This window comes from Leucopleurus acutus (genome assembly GCF_964270905.1).
Source record: "Leucopleurus acutus genome assembly, chromosome: 5".
Lineage (NCBI taxonomy): Eukaryota > Metazoa > Chordata > Mammalia > Artiodactyla > Delphinidae > Leucopleurus > Leucopleurus acutus.
In genome coordinates, this window is record NC_139147.1 from 3,521,057 (window position 1) to 3,544,213 (window position 23,157).

Below are 23,157 nucleotides of genomic sequence, written 5' to 3' on the forward strand. Positions count from 1 at the left end.
GGGAACTATATTCAATATCTTGTAATAACCTATAATGGAAAAGAATCTGGAAAAGTGCATATATATATATATATATACGTATATATATATATATATATATATATATACGTATATATATATATATGTATCACTGAATCACTTTGCTGTACACCTGAAACTAACACAACGTTGTAAATCAACTATACTTCAGTCAAAAAAAACCAACAAACGCTGTGAATCTTGAGTCACCTAATCTGATCTGTTCATATCGTAAGTGAGGAAAAATCGGGCATAAAGCAATTACATGCATTGGCCACAGCAGAGCCAGAGTCTGGAAAGAGAATCAGCCTCCCAGCTTCCAGACCCAGATCCTCCCAAACAACCTGTTCCTTCCTCCGAGGTGCCGCGCCTCTGGATGCCCCCGCCCTACCTTTCCTCCTCCACCAGGGACCTTCTGGGACCGAGTAGGAAAGGTCCTTGAATTCGATGTTCACAGCCGCCCTCCGCGGCAGGGAGGAGAGGCGCTGGGCATCTGTGAGACTGTTATCCTCTTTCTTCAAAAGTCCGTTCAGCAGCTCCATCTCTATCACCTCCCTGTTGCTGGAGACCACCTCGTCCACAGAGACGCACACTGACTTGGGCTCTGTCATTGCTGCAGAGTGACTGCTGCCATTCTAGAAAGATGGGGAGGAAAAGCACCAAGAGGAGGCATAAGTTACACCATGGGAAGGATCACAGGGACTCACCATCAGGCGCAGGGCCATCGATCAGTCAGAGTCATCGATCAGTGCTTCTCACCCTCCGTGGTGCCCTCAGCGTCACAGGAAGGATGCTCACCTACAGGAATTCCTCCTCCCCGGCCCTCACTTACTCTTCTACTAAAAACATGCTAAAGATAAACTATGATCTACCGTCTTATCTAGGAATCCTAACATCTAATCACAAAACTGATAAATACATCACCTGTCTCAAAGAATGAGACACCAGCCACCCTAAAAATTATCTGCCTGCAGTCCACTCACTAAAAAATCCCATAAAAATGCATGAGGCTGCTAAGAAACGCACAACTGAAAAAGCTTTACAATGAGCTCTTTTAGTCCCTTCCTGGCGTAACCTCATAAACGTTTCTCAAGAGCAGCGATACCACTTGGACCGACGGGGTTTGTAGGAGATGGCCTTTGTGTTTCCCTTGTAAATCTTCCAAATCCCTTACAGCTCTCCTCTCTCACTGTACCTTCATAATGGCACTGAAGTGTTCGAAAGGTTGATTTGTTTTTCTCTGGGATACAGACAAGGAAACTGAGGCACAGACTATGTTAAGGAACTTGCTCTGAGCTCTACGATCAAGTGAGGGGCAGAAGTGATCCCAGTGTGAGTCATCTTGAAAAACAGTTGCCTCTTCCACTGCATCACCTGGATACCTAATACATAGCTACACTGGCTTTTCGAGATTCCATCGGGAGTCCTTTGAACTGTTACAGATAAGCCAAGAACCAAAGGTCTTTAAGCAAAGAAAGGAATATTCTTGCTAATGGCTTGGCAACGGCTGGACAAGTCAATATGCTTTAGGCACCTCCAAAACACAGAAGAACCCTGGGGTGGATGAACAATGCGCTGTGCTTTTTCTAGCTGCCTCTTGAATCAAGACAGAACATTCCACAGTGCCCAAAGCGTGGCCTCTGGCGACACTCCTCCGTACTGTTGCAGGCAGTCAGCCTGATCTCGAGAGCCCATGGACAGCCACCTTTGATAATTCAGGCCCTTCTGATGGCCGTAGGACTGGGGAGACGCCGCCATACTGCTGTTTGTTCTAAATAACATCATACTGTTATTTTGCCACAGCTTGTGAGGTATTTCTTTAAAGTTGATGGCTTTTTGATCGTTATTGTTCCTAACAAAAGGCTAAAACAAAACCAGAGAGTGCGTCATCCATAAACACCCTTATAAACTCCAGCAACTCTAGTGACCGAAACAAGCCCTCCCCCGCCTTAGAGTGGCCTCTTGAGGGTACGTGACCGCATCCTTGAAGAGGATTTCCATTATTATTATTCCACATGATTTCCATCGTGGAAATCTTGGACGATTTGGAGGTTCTGAATCTTTAAAACACAAATAGGGGGATGGGGAGATGTGGGCACAGGGGCTTCCGGTTCTTGTGCTGTTTGAAAATGTTGCTTTGCTGTTTAAGAAAAAGACACACAACACACACACCTCCCAGGCATCTCCTACCTCTGGAAAGCTTAACCGTATCAAAACTTAGCTCACTGACTGTAACATTCTGTGGCTAAAAATTAAAGTGCGGAGTAAAACTCTGACAAAATTAATCTTGGTTTGCCGCTGGCGCCGAGCATGAGAAATGCTTCAAACACAAGCAGGAGTACGTTCGTGCATCCTCCGCATAATTGGGGAGGTTTGTCTTAGCCTGACAACGGGCCTCCTCAGAGCCTGACTGAGCACGAACCTCTCCCGCTCCCGCTCCCGGGAGGGCGCTGCAGGGCGTGGCCTCTGCATCCGGGCTTGTCAGGTGCCTTCTGCGTCGGCGCCCCTTGCAGGATCAACGGGAGGCCCTGCCCCAGCTCAGCAGGCTCTTGGCTTCGTGCACCTGCAGCTCCAGCACCCAGAGCAGCACCAAATGCCATCCCTGGGCCCACCTGTCTTGCTCTTGGGGAACACGAGCTGCTGTCCCAGGGTTATAACCCCGTTTGACTCCACAGGGGCCCTGGAAACACCAAATCCTGGCTTTGCTGGGGGGTGGGGGGTGGGTAGTGGACAGAACAATGGGTGAGACAGCTCCAGGCCTGGTCCCAAAAGTCCATCCTCACCTCCACCTGGAAAGGTGAGACGTCTACTTCCAGACCCGCGTCCTGCCGGGGCACTGGCCCTAACGCCGGGAGAGCCAATTGCTCTGTCTTCAGTTGGGGGCGGGAGCTTCCAGAAGCCCCTCCCCTGGGCGTGGCCCCCTCCACCTCCAGCCACCTTGGACCATCCACACCCTCCCCCAGCACCCACCACTTGCGTCAAGCCCTGAGGAAGCCCAGGGACAGGTCGGGTCTTCCCTTTTTAATGAAACCTACACGAATACAGGGACAAACGGCCATGACTCCACCCACCTGCCAGCTGGAGCAGATGCCAGACCTGGATTATGATGAGGGTCTGACTTGCCCGTCTAGACTCCAAGCCTATCTATCCTCTCACTCACTCACTCACTCACAGCCCAGATAAAGCCCTGGGCATCAGCAGTCAGCCAGACAGACGTGGCCTGTGGCCTCAGCTCGCTCAAGTCCAAGACTGGGCCGCAAACGATTTCAATGCCAAGGGGCAAGAGCTAGAACAAGATGATGCAGGGACCCACGAGGGTCACGCAATGCAGTGGGGGCCCTGGGTGGGGATACACGGTGTTTCTGAGGAAATCAACTGTGAGGTGAGCTTAGCGAGGTGGGGTGAGGAAGGGGTGCTCGTTCACGACCGACATTCCCTGCGAGGGAACAGCACGTGCAAAGGCTCGGCAGCAAGACAGCGGAACAGCTGGAGATCTGTAATTCAGGGGCTGGAGCTCTGATCTGGGGAAGGGGGGAGGGGCTTTTGGAACAAGGTGGGACTAGCGAGGCACACGGGGTCCGCACGGTGGAGGGCTTGCAAAACTTGTTAAGGGATGTGCGCTTTATCCCGAGGTCTCTGCGGGCCGCGGAGGCATCTCAAGGCGGAAGTAGCAGACAGCGAGCCGGTGAGAACGTCTCCTGCAGCTGCCTGCAGTGGGGAGGGTGTGTGGCCTTCACCAGCGGGGGGCAGTGGGGAGGGAGACAAGTGGACGGGCCAGTGGAACAAAGCTGGGGGAGTAAACTGATTTGGGAGCGAGAGAGGCCCGTACTTACTATTTACAGTTTTGCATTAATACCTCCCGCGGAGTAGGTAAGCAATTATGAACAGTAGCGGCTATTCGTGCAGCAATGCACAATTACAGTGCGCTCATTAAACTCCAGACTGCACAGGTTACTCCTCCTCTGTCTCCACAGCTCTCCGGGGGCCGGGGCCGGGTGGGGTATGACCCTCTGCCGCTCCATTTCACGAGGAGACCACCTCACCTGCCTGAGACCCCACCGTTAAGGAGTAGCCAAACTGGGGTCCAGCTCTCTGCAGCTTCCCTGCCTGCACAGGTCCTCCCAAACAGTCCCCAGCAGCGCCGGGACGTTGCTTGGCTTTCTGTAGGCAAGCTGTAGTGGACCCTGGGTCATCCCAGCCCCCGTCCCTTGCAGGGAAATCCACAAGAGAATGGGGGACCACACAACCCTACCCCCAAAGCAACCGACACCAAAGCGGTGCATGCCATCACCCACTTTTCTGCCATGGGTGTCCAATTAATAAAATTCTATCTGAAATCCTATCTGATGGGTGGCAGTGGCTCTCACTCCAAAATAGACCAGCTCTCTGGAAACACATCCTCACATGAGAGCCGCCGGTGATGTAGGTTACAGCTAGCTTGTCCTTAGCCTCCTGAGTTCATTAAAGATGAAATACATCCTCCCTCCCCATTCTTTCCCTTTCTTTGTTCGCTTCCCTATCTCGCTGAAGCATTGTCTTTGACCTCCTCTTCCACACACAATTTGTGCTGCATAATAAATGGTAAATACTAGTGAGTCCATTCACAGGTGTGGAATGCAGAGGAGACCCTGTTTGGACTGTTCCTGCCCGCTGTTGTTAGGAATATTTTCTTGGGCACTGATTTCAGTTTGAATGCTAATATATTGAGATGCTTGTTTAGCTGGGGAGGGTCTCTAATGGTCAGAGAGCCCCTGAGCCATTGTGAGGCTGCTTCACTCTCTTTACCCAGGGAAGTCCAGTTGGAGATAGAAACTTGCCCCACAGCATCTTGGGGAAGGGAGGAAAGCCAAGAGGAACTCGCAGGCTCCAGACGTGCACTCTCACTGCTGCCAGCTATGGTGCCCACCTAGACCAGCAGACCCTGCAGTTGAAGGGCAGATCCCTCCCTGGGACCCTGGGCACATTAGAGGAGAACGTACTGGTCCAGAATCCTCAAGACCACCACCTAAGGGAAAAGAACCCAAATGTCACGCCCTTAACTAAGCAAAGGGTAGGTGTCACTGGCATGGTCACTCAGAATGCCAACCTCATTGTCTCCAAAATCTGGCTTCCAACAGCCCCAAATACCAGTCCCCATTGGGAGCCCTTGCCTGCCCCGCCCAGCCCAGCTCAGGGACTCTGAAACACCATGTGGGTGCTTCTTCCATCCTCCAAGGCACCTTCTCCAGACTCACACCTGGCAGCCAGCCCCGGGCTGGACCGCAGAGCAAAGTTTAGGATGCTGGGTACCTCCCAAGGGCTCTGTTTATGACTTGGGTAGAATTTTTAAAATTAAAAACAAAAAAGCACAAGGTTTTCAGGGAGAATGGTTTTCACACAGAACAACATTCTCTGAAAAAATGAGCTCAGCCATTAGCACCTCCACACGAACGAAACACCTGAGTTCTGGTGCTGTCTCCAACCATAACGTAACATCCAAAATATCTTGACATAGAAACACCTGTACCTTAAAACATTCTGATTCATTATTGTCCCACGTGTATGAGCTACTTTTGCAGTCTTGAAAGGGCTTCAAGAGTTAGTTACCCAGTGTCTCCACGACCTGAAACTTTCTTTACCCACAACTAACAATACTAACCTCCTTCCTTTTCCATTACCACCATCATTTAGGAATCCCAAAGAAATGAACACGGGTAAAATGAAGAATGGCCAAGTGTTACCCAAACATGCAACCAGATAAAAGCAAATGTCATGAGGAGGGGACTGCCTCTTTCAGTTTTGGATCCCTCTTATATGTAAGAAGCTAAGTCACAGAGGCAGAACATGCCCAGAGATGGGACCCGGCCTGTGGGTCCCCCTGCCCCTGGCTCTTTCCTGCTCTACCAACCTCCTTAATGTGTCCGAGGCCCCATTGTATCGGTTTACACAAAATCATTATATAATGAGCTGCCGAGGCTCGGTATGTTCTACAGTAACCTGTTTGGAATCATAGGATGCAGTTGCCAGAGCAGAGCATGCGCAGAAACCCGGCTACTTCTTCTTTTTTTTTTTTTTTTTTTCTTGAGCTCAAGGCAAGAGGTAACTGTCGGTCAAATCCTGCTGAGCCCTGCTGACTTCAAATACGGGATGCTAAAAATGAAATAAAGGCGAGGGGTGGAGGTGAAAACCGATGTGCATGGTGGGGTTACAGCTCAAGGGAAGTGACTAGCAGGATAGTAAATACATAGACAAAGGATAGAAGGGGGATGGATAGGGAGGGCGAGAGGGCTTGGAATACGGAATGCTTTCTACTTGTACTTTAGATGACCTGAAATCGGTCCAGAGGTACCTAACTGCACTGTTGGCGTGCTAGGCATAGAAATGAAGGGCCCTAGGATGGGTGAGACGATGGTTAGTTTGTTTTTTTTTTCCTAATGTGACTTTATGGAGATATGTTAAAGGGGCAAGAGGAGACTCTTGACCACTCAGAGGAATAGCACTTACTGTAATAGTGTCTAGCAAAGAATGCGCCTGCAGCCGGTGGTACCCCTACGGAGCTGGCACCCTTGGGAAAAGTGAGATGCGTGCCTCTGTCCCCACCCTATTCTCTCTACAGGGTGCAGAAATGTGGCCAGAGGTACCCAGGCTCGGCCCTCATCTGCCTCCCCATGACTCCGCCGCCCCCTCCTGAGCAGGTCCGGGAGAGGCTGTCCCCGAGGGCGAAGGGGCAGCACGGGCCCCGGCTCTCCACCGCCTCTCTCTTTTGTTCCCCCAGACAGTGCCGGTGCTCCGGAGAGTAGCGCGAGAGGCGCCCGCTCCCCAGGCTCTGGCCGCACGCGCCGGCAGAGGGATGGGGCCCCCTTTCCCTCTGGCCTGGGCTGCCGCCCCGCCCCAGTACACTCCGGGTCCCCAGGCCCCAGGCCCCTCACTCGGAGGCAGACGAGGTCAAGGCCATCAGTACACTTGTGGGGCTGCTGGCCTCCTTCCTCCCTGCCTCTCCTGGCCCCTCCGCCTTCCCCGCATCCTCGGCTGCAAGGGGCATCCCGAGGAGCCAGGTAGCTAGGGCGGGGGGCGATGGGAGGCGGGCGCCTCTCCCGGGGCTCGGGGGACAGGTGTCAGGGTGCGGGTGCGGGTCTTTGTGCGTTTCTTATTCTCCTAGAGAACAGAACCAAGCCCCGGGGCCAAAGGATGCGCTCACTCACCATGGCGGTGCCGACCGAGAAAGCGGCCGTCAGACAGGCCATGCCCCGGGGGCGGCGGCGGTGGGGACGAGGCTGCGGGCAGCGGGGACGGGCGGCGGGCAAGAGGCGCGCTCGCCCTAGGCTCGGCGGCTGCGCCGGGCGCGGAATCTGGCTCTGGCTCTGGCTCCGGCTCCGGCCGCAGCTGTGGCCCCGGCCCCGCCCACGACCCGCCCGCGCCGGCCCCGCCCGCGACCCGCGATTGGCCGGCGCGCAGGGGCGGGGCGGAGCCGGCAGGTGCGCGTGCTCTTGTTTTGCTCCTGTGCGGCGCGGCTGCCCCAGTTCTAGGCAGTCCGGCTCCTCGCGCTGCCCGCGCCCCTGGCCTGGCTGGTGCCGAGGGTCCGCCCCGGCCCCGGAGGCGCCGAGTTCGGAAACTCGCGGGGCCTGGGCCAGCGACCCCGGGCCCCCTGCGGTCAGTCAGCGGGGGTCCCCCTCCAGAACTGCCACCTCAAAGCCTGCAGTGCCGGGCCAGGGAGGGCCAGGGGAGGCGTCTGGGGGGGGGGGAGGGTGGAGGGGCACTTTTTTCCTTGTTGGGCATCACTCTGCCACGTAGGAGCGTGAGAACTAAAGGAGAGATGGCCGCTCCAACGACCCCTCCCCCGCCACTGCAGCTCCATGTCTGGGGTGGTACCCCCAGACTGAGGCAGCACACTCACTCATTGATGCAGCATTGCTGTGCGCCAGACGCCGAGCCAAGTGCTGGGTGACAAAGGGGTGACTAGGTGAAGATGCCCAGGCCTCTGTCCTCCCCTGGCTCCCCCCCCCATCCCAACACATAAAGAAAAGACCCGGTGTTCCCAGTACGTGGCCCAGCACCTGGCCCAGAGCTGTGTTCGGGTAACTTCATAAGGAGTAACGCTTCAGGCACCCTGTCTTTTGGCCCCAGATGGGAGCATCAGATGGCCTGGCCTCTGCTAAAGCCCTTATTATATATAAGTGGGACCGTTTCCCGGTAACCATGGTGATAAGACATTCCTTACTCCCAGTCTCAGAGGCTAATGCTTTTATTCAGTGGTTTGCATGTGGGGACCACAGGTCGGAATGCATCTCTTCTCCCATCCAGCACACCTGGATCGCCCCTTCCCACTACCCCTCAGATGAGCTAAGCCCCTGTCCTTCTCCTCACCTAGAAAGAGAGCATGGCTTTTCATGCCAGGCAGGAGGGCTTCACACCACAGCCTGATGACCATAGGCAGATTCTCCCCTCAAATCAAAGGAGGGCAAGGCAGTAAATTGTATGATTTCAAGGGGAGAGGGCCCTGCTTTTGTCTGCATAGTTCACTTGAAGAGTCCACGCATTACCTCTATTCTATTGTTAGGAAATCTGACTGCTGCATTTCCAGGTGCCACCCTCTACCTGCCGGGCCCACGGGGCCGTGTGGTGCCTTAAACGTGCTGAACAGGGAGGCCAACAAACTCTGAATGTTCTGGAAAGAGGATTCAAATCTACAAACCTCCCTGGAAGAGTTTAGGCCAAAAGGCAGAGACAGAGGTGCCTCATCTCTGGGATCCAGGATTAGTGGACGGCACTGAAGCCCACCACTTGCTCCAGGGGCAGATGGGACATAAAGCAGGGGAGAAAGACAGAGAACGCGGCCGGGGAGAGATTCTCTATGAGAACCTGGCTGGTCGCTGCCCAGCTGTGTGGCTGGGACAAGTGACAACGTGGTCCTGTTGCACTGGCATCTATTCTCTGCCCAATATCCCTTCTCCATGCTGCTAGGAATGTGTTCAGAATTTCCTTCTGGAACTCCCCTTGCCCCCAGTTCTACACCATGCGATCCGGTCAGTGGTTGGTCAGGAACCAGAAGTGTAAGGCGATGCTCGCCGGGCTCCTGGGAATGGCCAGGGGGACAATACGTAGAGCCTAGGATGAAGCCAGAGAGGGCAGACAGCGATAAAGTGGGTCCTTATTGCCGTGGCTTGAGCTGCTGGCTTTGCACTTACAGGCATGGAAAGAGTCCCACTTATACACATCTATACGTTGGGGTAATGATCATCTCAGCCGCATGGGAAATAGTGCCTGTCAAGTGCTGTCCACTGTGCACGGCACATAGCTAGCACTCCAGTTCTAATCCTTACTAATGTCATCCCCCTTGCGCCAAATCTGAGAATAAGCAAATGGCAAAGTAGGTCGGATCTGTGACATTGCTATTGGGACTTTTGGTTGTAAGTGACCAAAACTCTTCTCCAAATGGCTAACGGGAAGGCTCAGGGTGCACTTGTTTCAGGCCTGCCAGGACCAAGTACCCATTCTGGGTTTTCAGCCCTTGATCTCTAGCTCTCTCCATGGCTCTGCCTTCTATCTGCTGGCTTTCTGCTCCGCGAGGCTGTCACCACGGCCCTCCTGGCAGCTCCAAGCCTGCATCCCATCAGTGTTACCAAACCAAATTTGGGTCCACTCGCCTGCCACACAGCAAAGCCAATCTACTGACACTGGGTTGTGGTGAAGGAAAGTACAGCATTAATTGCAGGGCATCAAGTGAGGGAAGGGGAGACAAGCCTCAGAGCCACTCCCACCTGGTCTTTGGGTTGGGGGATGTGTTTAAAGGGAAGAACAAAGAAGCTGGGGTGAATCTTTTTCTTGTGACATTTCTGAATCATGGTTTCAGGAGTCAGGGTGTCCCAGGTGGTCCCCGGCTAAGGGGTCTGTGAGCTCACCTTGCCCTGGAGAAACGACCCGAGTTTGTACGTTAATGATGAATCTATAATAGCAATTTTAGTACGTTAACGATGGACAACAGCAACCTTAAGCATCCGACTCTGGTAATTAGTGTTGTTAGCCCAGGCTTGAGGCCAGAGCGGAGAGAAAGGGGATGAAGTTTGGGATAGAGAGATGAATCCTAAACTTGGTAAAGGAACTTGGTTTTAGGGGATTGGGTTTCATCAGCTGGCAACCAGCCACGATGCCCAGTGAGGAGGAACCAAACTCTGACTGGCCTGGTTTGAATCCCAGGGAACAAAACAGGCCGAAGGGAATGCCGGCCCTAATGGAAACATGCAGAAAGATTGGGACATGCGTGCTTCCTCAAGGCCATTTTGGGGAACTCGGAGCCCAGTGTGGGTGCCGGGGAGGCAAACATAAGAGGAGCTTATCACAGGACTGTCCAGTCCACACCCCAACCCCAACAGGAATTTCCACAGGACATCACAGGCAGGTGGACCAGGCTGGGCTTGAGAATGTCCAGTGGGAAAACACTTTCTGCCTCAAAGGGCAGCCCGTACCAGTTGAGGTAGCTGTCATTGCAGGGAACGGTCCCTGTGCCTAATGGGACTCCCTGTCGCCCCGCGGGCTCTGTGTTCCGCCGTGTCAGTGAGCCCCGCCCCCACACAACAGGACTTGAGCTCTTCAATCATGGCGCCATATTTCTCTCCAGGCCTTGGCTTCCCTGGACAAATCGTGCCTGGTCCCTCCGACATTGTTCTGGAGAAGATGCCCCTTCTTCCTGCTCACCTTTCTCAGTGTCCCCTCTGAAACTTGGGGTCCACAACCGAACACCTACTCCAGGTAACTCCTCTGCTCTCTAATGAGCATTTGCTCCCTCAAATTGTTGGTAAGGACCCGCTACCAAGCTGCAGAGCCAACTGCCTGATGTCCTGGGAGCGAGCAGGTCAGTGGACTCAACCAGCAGCCAACTCAATTCACTTTCCTTGTAATTGTGTAGTTTCAGTTGCCTGGTTTGCACTTTATCCCCCAAATCCCATAGATTGGGGGGCCAGACATACAGCCCCCAAGGCTGGGAAATGGACAGGACACCCTGAGGACTTCGTCTCTGGTGCAAGGATTCCGCTCTTGGTGCCTGGGGAGGGGGGGCGGGTACAGGTAAATCAGATATCCAGGTGGCCTTGCGGCAGGCCTGTGGATTGACCCAGGTGTACTTCTGCAGGGAGCTGGCCACAGGGGGTGAGCATCTTGGATGGCCCCAGCGCTGGAGGTCCAGAACAAAAGGTCTCTGATCCCTCCAGAGGAACCTTTGGGCACATCCCCTGGCTTCCCAGCCTCCCCGCTCTCAGCTGGCTAGGAAGAAATCTAATGAACACAGTCTTCTTCACATCTGGGTGATCTGCCTTTCGATAATTTGACCTTGAGCTCCGAATTAACCCAAGTGATCCACCTAAGTGGGCTCTGCTCGGCCGACTTTCTCCTGTTTGACTGCAGAACTCCAATCTGAGCTCTGTTTTCTTTCCAAGACCTACGATTTCAGCCATGCCCTTCAGCAGACAGAAATATCTGCGTCACTGGGACCCGGCCTCAACGCTGGGAACCCAGTGTGGACAAAGGGGAAACCTGGCCTCGGGTGTGGACCAAGGGGAAACCAGGCCTCGGGTGTGGTCAGTGACGGAGAGAGACTGGAAAGTTGACATTCTTGTCTAAGCTGGGTATGTTTTCAACTTGTTCCATGAGCTCAACATATTTTGTAAATAGTTAGAGGAACTCTCACCGTGTAGATTAAGGGAGATCCTGCCAGAGGCAAACTGGTACCACAGGGGCCTCTTGGTCTATCGCAGTCCAGCCCTTTCAGAGTCAGCCTTTCAGGTGTCCCACCCTAGAGACCTGATATCTGCAGTTGCATCCCGCCAAACTGCCTCATCCCCAATGCTATGCCCCCTTGTAATCTGGGCATCACATGTCACATAATTAATTTACTATTGGTTGTGCTTACACACCCCTTGAGAATGGAAGCTCCACGCCGGAAGGAATGTCCATCCACTGATGGATCTCCAGCCCCAGGAACGGTGCCTCGTAAGGGATTTTGTCCCGGCTCATCAGCTATTTGGTCGATACCTCCTACCCCCATCCCTCTGGGTCCCCCAGCCCGGCTGTTGCCAGTGTGCATGAAGGCCCCAGTGTGGAAAGCGCCTGCCCTGCAGTGTTCCGCCAGGGGAACACCTCTGGCACCCCACCATTTCCCAGAGGAAAATAAAAGCCCACAGAAGCCTGATCCCCCTGCCCCGTCCCCAGCTCCTCTCACCATGTCGACCCCTGCACTGCGGCCATATGAGGGTTTATGGGATTTCTTTCCCCAAAGCCTCACCAAACTTGATTCTGGAGGCGTGGTGTAGGGGAGTGTTTGCTTAGTTGCTTGCTTTCTACAACCCAAAGCTCTGACTCTGAAAGTAAATGTTTTCAGTCAAATGAAAGCAAAATCTGGTGCCGCCACAGCCAGTAATAAAGAGGGGCTAGTCCCTTCCCCAGGCTGGCGGTGGTGGCAGACACGGTGGGGACTCCTGGGAGGCGGGGGTGGGGGTGGGGAGGAACCCTGCCCTATTATATCCCCAGGCTCACGACAACACAACAGGTACCGGAGGCGGCGTCGCTGGGGGACACTTGCCCTTGTCTGGGCTGGAGACCTGCATTCGGGTCATGGCCCCTGCCTTCTCGGCTTCTCTGATACTTCCACTTGTGTTAGCAGAGAATTAGTGGCTATCAGGCCCTTTCTAGCTCTGTTCACAAAGAAGCCATTGCCTCCACTTTTAAAGGGGAAGAGAGAGAGAGAATGAGAAAGACAGAGAGAGGAGGTGGGAGGGAGGGAGGGAGGGAGGGAGGGACACAGGAAAGAAGGAAGAGGGGTGAGGGAGAGGAAAAAAGACCCTTAAGTGGTAAGAATAGGTGCCTTAGCCCTTGACGGGGAAATGGTAAAAAGGGGAGCAGATGAGCAGACAGACACAGAGACAGTCAGTCCATCAGGGAGGGTGACAGCCTGAGGTAAAGTCACACACTAAATGGGGACTCTGTAAATTGGCGTATTTTAAAGCAACTTTATTTCCCTCTCTGTGGTTTGCTTGATCCCTAGTTTGCTGGCCCTCCTGACTCCTCCAGCTTCTGTCTCCACCCAGTTGCTTCCATCACGTGTGGGCGCCAGCCCAGCTCCAGAGAGGGGCCCCTCCCTCCCCAGCCTGCCCAGAGGTGGGAGCAGAGGAGGGGCCATCTGCTGAGAGTGCAGCGCAGATTGGAAGGAGAGAGAGGGAAGGTTGAGATGAAGGAGGGAGAGGACAAGGCAAGTAAGTATTTCATAAGCTAGGTTAGCAAGAGGCAAGTTCACCATTGCAAACAGATTATTTCTGCCTTCTTCTGTTAACCTGGAACACAGAGTGGTGGGAAAGGTGCAGGAGACAAATGAAGAGGGACTAGCATCTGGCAATGAGATGACCTTCAAAGCTGAAGGTTAGGAGAGAAGTCTCAGAGGCGGACACTGGAAAATTACCAGAGGCCTCCTTCCCCCACAAAAGGTCCCAGCTGGGACATAGATGGAACTCCCAGGCCACTGGGCACCCACTTGTCCTCTGGGAAGCTGCCCTCCCAGACTCCATGTGCTCAATCCTACAAAGCAACCCCTACCCAGATCCATTCAATGATGCCATCTAATGGTTTGAAAAATGCTTTAACATGCATTACCCTCTGTGATGCTCAAAACACCCCTGCGGAGTCGGAGGGCAGACGCCATCACCGAAACACGTGTGGATTTGATTCCCAAGCCACAGATTCAGGACAGGCCATGCCCCTGGGACGCAAAGAGACTCTCCACGCCTCCAAAGACCACAGCTCAAGTCCAGTGTGCTCAGCACCCTGGCCACGGGCAGAAGCCCTCTTGCCTCCACAAGACAACTGAGCTCTCCTGGCGTCTGCCCACCCACCTCTCCCCTGTCCAGGCCTGGAAAATGCTTCCTCTACCTCCTGCCTCTCCCCTCCAGAGCCCCAGCTCCATCCCATCCCCTCCGCTCCAGGAAGACCTGGTGGTCACTTTGCTGAGCCCTGGCTTTTGAAAGCAAAAGTCTGGTTAGGGAAATTATCCTCTGCATGCTTGGAAACTTCTGGACAGAGCAAGTCCCCAGGGTGAGAGAGAATCAATTTAAAAAAAAAAAAAAGTCTTGGCTACTTTTTAAGAAAAGGTAAGGGAAAGTAGCTTGAGCAGGGAAATCAGTGTCAGAGATTATTTCAGCAAATTATTTCCTGCCACAGAAAATAAGGAGATGGAGCATGAGGACTGAAACCTGCCCAAGGCCATGATGCCCAGGCAAGGACCCAGCTCTCCTGACTCCTGCTGAGCCCCTTTTCCACTTTTTTACAGCTGCCAAATGTTTGTTGAGAATAACCCAAACCTACTTCAAATAGGGAGACGGCTACAAGAAGTCCAAGTTCAATCTTTTAAAGGTCACAGGCAAGCTAGTAGGGAGATGGAGTAGACATGCTTTTCTCTCTTCTTCCCCCCAACACAACTAAAAACTCTGGACATTATGCCAAACAAATACAAGGAGACTCTGAAAGGTGGAGAGGAGAAGGCAGGGTGGTCAGGACCCTGGGACCTAAGGAAGCACACTGGTGAGATGCTGGGTTTTCTTTTTGCCACACTGACAGTCTTCAGACATTCTGCTGAAGAAAGCAATAACCTGGAAGTGCCAATGGACACGAACAACAAAAGCCCCCACAAAAGACTGTCCTCTCTCACCACGGGAATGGAAAAGGAGCAGCCTATCACTATAGAAAATTTGTAGACAATTACTGCTCTATTCCAGCCAAATACCAGGCAATAAACTCCCCGCACTACCCACAACAGCAAAGATGAAGGGGGAGTCTAGATGTCCACCCTCCTCAAGCTGTAATGAGGCACAAAAACCTGCCCCATCCCCAGTTAAAATGGTGTCGGAGCAGGCCACACAGGGGGTCTGGACCACACCCCTACTGGCAGGAATGAGGAGCCCCTCCCCTTCTTACGGGGGTGGTGGCTGAGGAGACCCAGCAGAATCAGTACTCTCACCACCATCCAGTGGTAACAAGAACACAATACTAGCCCCCAAGCCATGACGCCAATGGATAGCATGTGGGAGCAGTAATGAGGTTCACCTCTCCCAGCCAGGGAGGTGTGGGTGGTGACCAGGTGGAGAGCCAGGACTCCAGGCCTTCCCAGCAGTAACAAGGAGTCCCTCCCTTGGATGTCAGAAAAGCCTGAACAAACAGAAGGCTAAAACAGAAGGCTTAAATAAGATCTAGCGTCTTGTAACATAATCCCCAAAATATCTAGGTTTCCATCAAAAATCATTCATCATCTAAAACCCAAGGGAATCACAATTTATATAGCAGAGATTTATAATTGGAGCATGACTCTTTGAACTTTTGCTCATTTTAATTCTAAAATTAACTGCTGTATCAATATCAAAAAAACAAACAACCCAATCCAAAAATGAGCCGAAGACCTAAATAGACATTTCTCCAAAGAAGATATACAGATTGCCAACAAACACATGAAAGGATGTTCAACATCCCTAATCATTAGAGAAATGCAAATCAAAACTACAATGAGGTATCACCTCACACCAGTCAGAATGGCCATCCTCAAAAAATCTACAAACAATAAATGCTGGAGAGGGTGTGGAGAAGAGGGAACCCTCTTGCACTGTTGGTGGGAATGTAAATTGATACAGCCACTATGGAGAACAGTATGGAGGTTCCTTAAAAACTAAAAATAGAACTACCATATGACCCAGAAATCCCACTACTGGGCATATACCCTGAGAAAATCATAATTCACAAAGGGTCATGGACCACAATGTTCATTGCAGCTCTATTTACAATAGCCAGGACGTGGAAACAACCTAAGTGTCCATCGACAGATGAATGGATAAAGAAGATGTGGCACGTGTGTACAATGGAATATTACTCAGCCATAAAAAGAAATGAAATTGAGTTATTTGTAGTGAGGTGGATGGACCTAGAGTCTGTCATACAGAGTGAAGTAAGTCAGAAAGAGAAAAATAAATACTGTATGCTAACACATATATATGGAATCTAAAAAAAAAATAAAATGGTTCTGAAGAACTTAGGGGCAGGACAGGAATAAAGACACAGAAGTAGAGAATGGACTTGAGGACACGGGGAGGGGGACGGGTAAGCTGGGACGAAGTGAGAGAGTGGCGTGGGCATACATACATTACCAAATGTAAAATAGATAGCTAGTGGGAAGCAGCCGCATAGCACAGGGGAGGAACATTGTCACACCTCAGAATGACGCATTTCAGTATTAAATATGAAGATATCAATAGGGTGGGCAAAGGTAAAAACTTCCAGTTGTAAGATAAATAAGTCCTGGGGATCTAATGTACAGCGTGGTGACTAGAGTTAATAATACTGTATTGTATATTTGAAAGTTGATAAGAGAATAAATCTTAAAAGGTCTCATCACAAGAAAAAACATCTGTAACTGTGTGAGGTGACTGATGTTAACTAAACTTATTGTGGTGGTCATACGGCAATCTATACCTATATCAAATCATTATCTTGTTCACCTTAAACTAATATAATATTATATATCAATGATTTCTCAATACAACTGGAAAAAAATATTTTTGCTGACTCTTAACTCATCTGAATTTACACATTTGTTCTGTCGCCCACTAGTCTCTGGATCCAGAAGATGGAGTCACTCTGACTGGTTCTCACTGGTCCCCAACATCTAGCAGGTACCTGCCTCCTAGCAGGCTCTCCAATATTTGTGGACTGGCTGACTTAAGTCACAGACAATTTACATCAAAGTTTAAATTCCAAATTCCTGTTGGCTGCGTGTACTAGGAGACATGACATATTTTCCCTGATACACATCTAGTTAGTTACATTGACTCCATGAATTTATATAAAAATTTTTTTCATAAAATGCATTTTGTCAGTGACTTACCCACAGCGTAGATATAAACACTTCCCAAGGAGCCCTTCTGCTGCAAAACAGACCCCTCTGAGGTGAAGTATATTTATTTTGCAGCTAATAAAGGGAAGAAGCCTCTGCCTTATGTAGGGCAGGTTTCAGCTGTCACCACTGTAGACATGTGAAAAACCCCAAACCCCAAACCATGATTCATACTACAAGGAGAATTATTATAAAATAGGCATGATGCAATCATATGTGTAATAGTATTGCCCAGTGTAACTGTTACTGTATAAAACAGGAAGCGAGTGAGGTTACTAAAGGGCAGTTTTGCTCCCTCCCAGGTTACTTGCATAAAAAAGCACCCACCACCTGTCTGTCTACAGATTGACCAAGTGTAATATCTAGGTATTTCCCACGTTTAGTCAGATGATAGATTCTGCATTTGTGAACATGGTGGAATTTTTTATAACACACATTGAACACAATTACAGCAAAAACTGTAATTCAGCAAGGTCTACAGGATAATAATAAAAGTAAACAGAGTAAAGACACCTGGAGTAGCAATTCTCATACTAGACAAAATAGACTTTAAACTAAAGACTATTACAAGAGACAAAGAAGGACACTGCATAATGATCAAGGCACGATACAAGAAGAAGATATAACAATTGTAAATATTTATGCACCCAACATAGGAGCACCTCAATACATAAGGCAAATGCTAACAGCCATAAAAGGGGAAATTGACAGTAACACATTCATAGTAGGGGACTTTAACACCCCACTTTCACCAATGGACAGATCATCCAAAATGAAAATAAATAAGGAAACACAAGCTTTAAATGATACATTAAACAAGATGGACTTAATTGATATTTATAGGACACTCCATCCAAAACCAACAGAATACACTTTCTTCTCAAGTGCTCATGGAACATTCTCCAAGATAGATCATATCTGGGGTCACAAATCAAGCCTTGGAAAATTTAAGAAAATTGAAATCATATCAAGTATCTTTTCTGACCACAACACTATGAGACTACATATCAATTACAGGGAAAAAAATCTGTAAAAAATACAAACTGTCCATCAACAGATGAATGGATAAAGATGTGGCATATGTGTACAATGGAATATTACTCAGCCATAAAAAGAAATGAAATTGAGTTATTTGTAGTGAGGCGGATGGACCTAGAGTCTGTCATACAGAGTGAAGTAAGTCAGAAAGAGAAAATCAGATACCGTATGCTAACACATATATATGGAATCTAAAAAAAAAAAAAATTCTGGTGAACCTAGGGGCAGGACAGGAATAAAGACGCAGACGTAGAGAACAGACTTGAGGACACGGGGAGGGTGAAGGGTAAGCTGGGATGAAGTGAGAGAGTGGCATGGACTTATAAATACTACCAAGTGTAAAATAGATAGCTAGTGGGAAGCAGCCACATAGCACAGGAGATCAGCTCGGTGCTTTGTGTCCACCTAGAGGAGTGGGATAGGGAGGGTGGGAGGGAGACACAAGAGGGAGGAGATATGGGGATATATGTATATGTATAGCTGATTCACTTTGTTATAAAGCAGAAACTAACACGCCATTGTAAAGCAATTATACTCCAGTAAAGATGTTAAAAAAAAAAGTAAACCGAGTATTTCCTAGTAGAAGGTCTAGAATAACTTATATAGTATCATATCATGATAGTTCTAGCCAATGATTATCGCTGCAAAGTGGAGAAAAAGTGAGCTGGGGAAGTATCTGACACCTATGAGCTTGAAAAGAGCTTAGCCGTCACCTGGTAACAAGGACTACCAGCCTTGGAGGCCGTACTAGGTGCCTAGCACCGTGTGTTGAAATTTAGAGCCATTAATTCACTTAATCCTCATCACAACTTCATGAGCCAGACACTATTATTATTCACAATGGGAAAATAAGGCACAGAGAGCTTAAATAACTTGCCTGGGGTCACACAGCAAAAAAGTACCAATCTCAGATCCAAAATAGTCAGGTCTGGTTCCAGAAATAGCAAATTTTTTTTTTCCTATAAGAAGGATTTTTTTCTTTTCCTTTTTTAAGTAAAGCACACAAATTTCAATGTAAACCTTGGTGAATTTTACATATCTATTCACTTGTATTCACATATCTATACACCTGTATACTCACCAACCACGACATAGAACATTTCCAACTTATGAAAATGTTTCTTGTGCCCTTTCCCAATCAGTTCCTGTCTTTGGAGGTAAACAGTATTCTGGCTTCGATCACCATAGATTAGTTTTGTTTATTCTTGATCTTCGTATAACTGGAATATAGTACGTACTACTAGGTGTACTCCTTCTTTCACTCAACATTATGTTTTTGAAACTCACCTATGTTGTACGTACACATAGTTCATTCCTTTATGCCACAGTTTACTTTTCCATATTCCTATTGATGGACACTTGTGTTGTTTCCAGTTTGGGCCCATTATAAATAAAGCTGCTATCAACATTTTTGTAAATGTATCTTGGTGGACATAAATATTCATTTCTCTGGAGAATATACGTAGCAGTGAAATTGATAGGTTAGGGGACAAGAACACGGTTAACTTGGGTAGATATTACCAGTTTTCCAAATTTATACCAATTTCTATTCCCACCAGCAATGTGACGCCCCAGCTGGTCTACATCTTTGCCATCACTTTGCATTTTCAGTTGGTTTTTTTTTAAATGTGGCTATTCTCATGGGTGTTTTTTTCCTCTCTGTGATTCATTTTGTATATTTTCTCTTGATCTGTCTTCAAACATACTACTCTTGTGTCCAGCTGTATTCAGTCTGCTGTCAAAGCCATCTGAAATACCTTCATTTCAGACATCTATTTGCACTTCCAAAAAGTCCATTTGATGATTTTTGTAGATTCTAATTCTCCAACGAAACGCTCGCTCTTTGCGTCCATACTTGTGTATGTTTTACTCTATTTTTTAACATATTTGTCAGAGTTATTTTGAAGTCCTTGACTGCTAACCCTCTTCTCTGGTCATTCTCTGAAGTTTGGCCTCTAAACAAGAAATGAAACACGTCTCCTGACTTCTAGGCTCTGGCTGTTGTGTTCGTCACCTTTCACCTACCAGTTTGGATGTCTGGGTTGGTTTGCCTAAGAGAGTCTATGACTGTAACCCCAGGAACCAGGCCAGGAGGTGCACATTGCAGTAACAACACCAACGCAATAACCCAAATTGTGTTGAGTCAGCAGACATCAGGAGGCATTTTTCCCTCCCTAAAACTGTTGAGGAAGCTGTCTTGGGCAACACAGGGTCTAGAGATTAAAACCATTTTCACCATTTTCCTTGAACTGGCCCATCCCCCCTGGGGATTGTCGACGCACCGAGTTACAACCCACTAATTGAGTAAAATGTTCTTTATTTTCCGGAACGTCCTAAAATTGACGCTCATGGCAATTTAGTTAAAAGAGCATGCTGCGCACGTTACAAATCCTGTTCTCTTAAAAACAAAGTTACCTCCTGGTTCCCGTCACTGGTTCGCTGGGGTTTGGTCTGCTTCTGTTGATGGAGGACTTTGAGGGATTCTGTAAAGGTCTGTGATTAGTGAGAGACAAGCACCCACGTGGGCACTGAGATTCGTGGGATAAATATCTCACGTGGAAAACTTGAGGGTGTTTCGGTGTTTATGTCTCAGTTGCTGCACAGTTTAGAGTTTGACACAATGCAGATACTTTATTATTTCAGTTGTACCAAGCTTTCAACTCTTAACCACACAAGAGATTAGGAGCGCTCTTTGGGCTGTCAGCCAGCAGTGCTTGGGAGGGAGTAAAGGGGGAAACCATGCCAGGCAAGGATTCAAACCTGGAACCGAGGCCGTGAGCGCTGTGCTGAGGGCCCCGTGGACCTGGGGACTGCCTGAGGTTTGCTCTGTGATATCCACCATCCCTGGGGCCTTTCTGGCCCCATCTTACTCGGTCAACCTCATCCCCACCACGCTGGCCCCCTCCTGGCCAGGCACCAGTATCCCATCATCCTCACGCTGCCCTTCACGTCTCCAGCCTGAACATCCTTCATCTGTCCCTCACCCGATATGGGCTCCAGATGTGCTTGGGTTCCGAGGCCTCTTGTAAGATGCTGCGCCCACATCGTGCTCCCTGCGAATAGAGTGTCGTCGTGAATTCTGCCCTGGAGGTGAGCTTGCGGACTCCCTTCCCTGTTGTGTCATTGGTACGTGAACCTCCAGCCTCCCCACTACTCATACCCAGGATGACCAGGCCTCCTGTCCCTTGCCCTGGTGACCACTCACAATGTAGTGAGTCGTGCCCCAAACAGGCTGCCCAGAAGAATCTCCTGGAGGAGGGGCTGTTAAAAACACTAATGCCTCCAGGTCACCCCAGACTCATGAATCAGGACCTCTGGCTGGGATTCAGGAAAGGGAAATCTGATGGCCACACCTCAGAGCCTGTCCTGAGCCATGGAAGCAGCCCAGGTAGACGGAGGGCTGGAGGCCCCCTGACACCCCACCTTTCTCACAGCCCTTCGCCAGTTCCCCACTCACACCCCTGGTAGCTTTGCACCCCTGCTGGAGGTGGCTGTCCTCCTTCCCTAACCTGGTCTGTTGGCCTAAGTCTGTCCAGCTGCCTGTCCCACGTGGCCATGTAGTCTGAGGTCACTCACTCCAGGGCAGGATTGTGGTGTACGGGCTCAGGCCCGTGAGGACATGAGGATGAGGGTGGTTTTTTTCCTGATGAACCACAGGACAAGAAATGAGAAGTAAAGCATGCGCCCCAGGCAACTGCCTTATTTGCAATTCCAAAAAAAATGTCCGGAGTATGTTCTCTATGTGCCAAAGGTTAAATGGCTTAGAACTCCTGGCACCGGAACAAGAAGACAAAGAAAGTTGGGGGCAGGGCCTTTTACTCCCAGCCTGGAAGGAGGAATCCTAAGATGCTCCCAGGGGTGAGCTGCAGGTTCTTATACCCACCTCTATCCATGGAATCACTCTGAATGTGGAAACCGGAAAACCACATAAGAATATCTCACACAGTTGGGATTGAAAAATAGATAGACGATAGATAGCTAGATACATACAAATGTACATCCCTACATACACACATGCATGCACAGTTGATATAAATTGCAAGCATGTTGGTCAAACCTCAGATCCACTCACCGGGACAGCCCGGGTCCTGCCCACTTGGCCCAGACAATGCCAGTGGCCATGGGGAAGGCTGTCTGTGACCCTGGAGCCAAGAGGAGAGACAAAAGCAAAGCTAGCAAGGGCCTCCCCCGGGGCCAGAGGACTTTAAGGGCAGGAATGTCCCGGTGGCTGGGGTCGGCACAGGCGCTCTTCACCTAATGTGCTGCAAAGCCCCGCGCGGTCACCATCAAATGCGGGTGGGGTTTGCCACAGTCAGGTCTCTGGGCGATGTCAATGGGGTCTGGGTATGGAAAACTGGGCCAGGTGGAGCAGGCTGTGCAAGGTGACCTAGAGCATGGGACAACGTGTGGACTGGGCCACAGAAGCATCGTGCAATGTCTGCAACCCATGAGGACCAGCCTTGACCACTGAATAGATGAGAAAATTCTATCAGGCAGTAAGCTGCCTTCTTCCAACAGAGCTGAAAGGGCAGCCGAGGGGTAACAGTGTGATTCAATGTCAGCCTCCCTGTGCCCCGGGCGTGCTCTTTACGTCACCCTGGACCCAGAATGAAAATGCGCCCTCGTTATCAGGACATCACCTTCCAAAGGCTTTTTGCCTTTTGGAATCATAGAATTCCCCACTTAAGGGTTTTGAATCTTAGACTCTCTTTACAAAGTCCTGCTGCAGCCCTGGAGAAAGGATTTCTAAGCCCAGCTCCCTCCTTCAGGTCCTCAGCGCTGAGCTCCAGTCCACGGGGGACACGCTGCATCCGGAGTGTTGGCAGCCCCAGGCAGGGCGCGCCAGGGCTTTCTCCGGCTTATTGTTGAGCATTGCAAATGCATTTTCCCATAGACGAAGGGGTTAGGTTCCCAGGCCCGTCCATAAAAGCCCGTTTTTGTTTCATTTGTATATAATTTGCATTACTGCAATTCTTCACGGTACTGAAATGTGGAACTCCCAGTATAGAGAGCTCTACGACACTGCGTTCGTCAGAAAATGTCCCCAATTCAGCCTCGGCCTCCAGGAGGTGTGGTTCAGTGATGCAGGTCCTGGGGCACCCACCTAGTACAGGTGGGCGTCAGTGCATGGGCACTGTGGCCAGCATTACCCAGAAGGTGGTCTAAGGCTATGACGTCAACCCCAGGGCCAGGGAGGAGAACTGGAG

General features: G+C 50.1%; 1 protein-coding gene across 3 annotated transcripts in view; it reads right to left on the bottom strand.

Annotated features, from left to right (window-relative positions):
• Positions 1–7,337, bottom strand: part of ABCG1 (ATP binding cassette subfamily G member 1) — a gene marked incomplete at its 3' end in the record, with an annotated part of 56,501 nt that extends 49,164 nt beyond the window's left edge. For all 3 annotated transcript variants that reach the window (XM_082839634.1, XM_082839635.1, XM_082839633.1), the window contains exons 1-2: positions 7,200–7,337; positions 410–653 (exon numbers count right to left, since the gene is read on the bottom strand). In XM_082839634.1, coding sequence (XP_082695760.1) covers positions 410–653; positions 7,200–7,241 — 286 coding nt within the window. In that variant the 5' untranslated portion in view covers positions 7,242–7,337. The remainder of the gene's footprint in view (positions 1–409; positions 654–7,199) is intronic.
• Between the last annotated feature and the right edge of the window lie 15,820 nt (positions 7,338–23,157).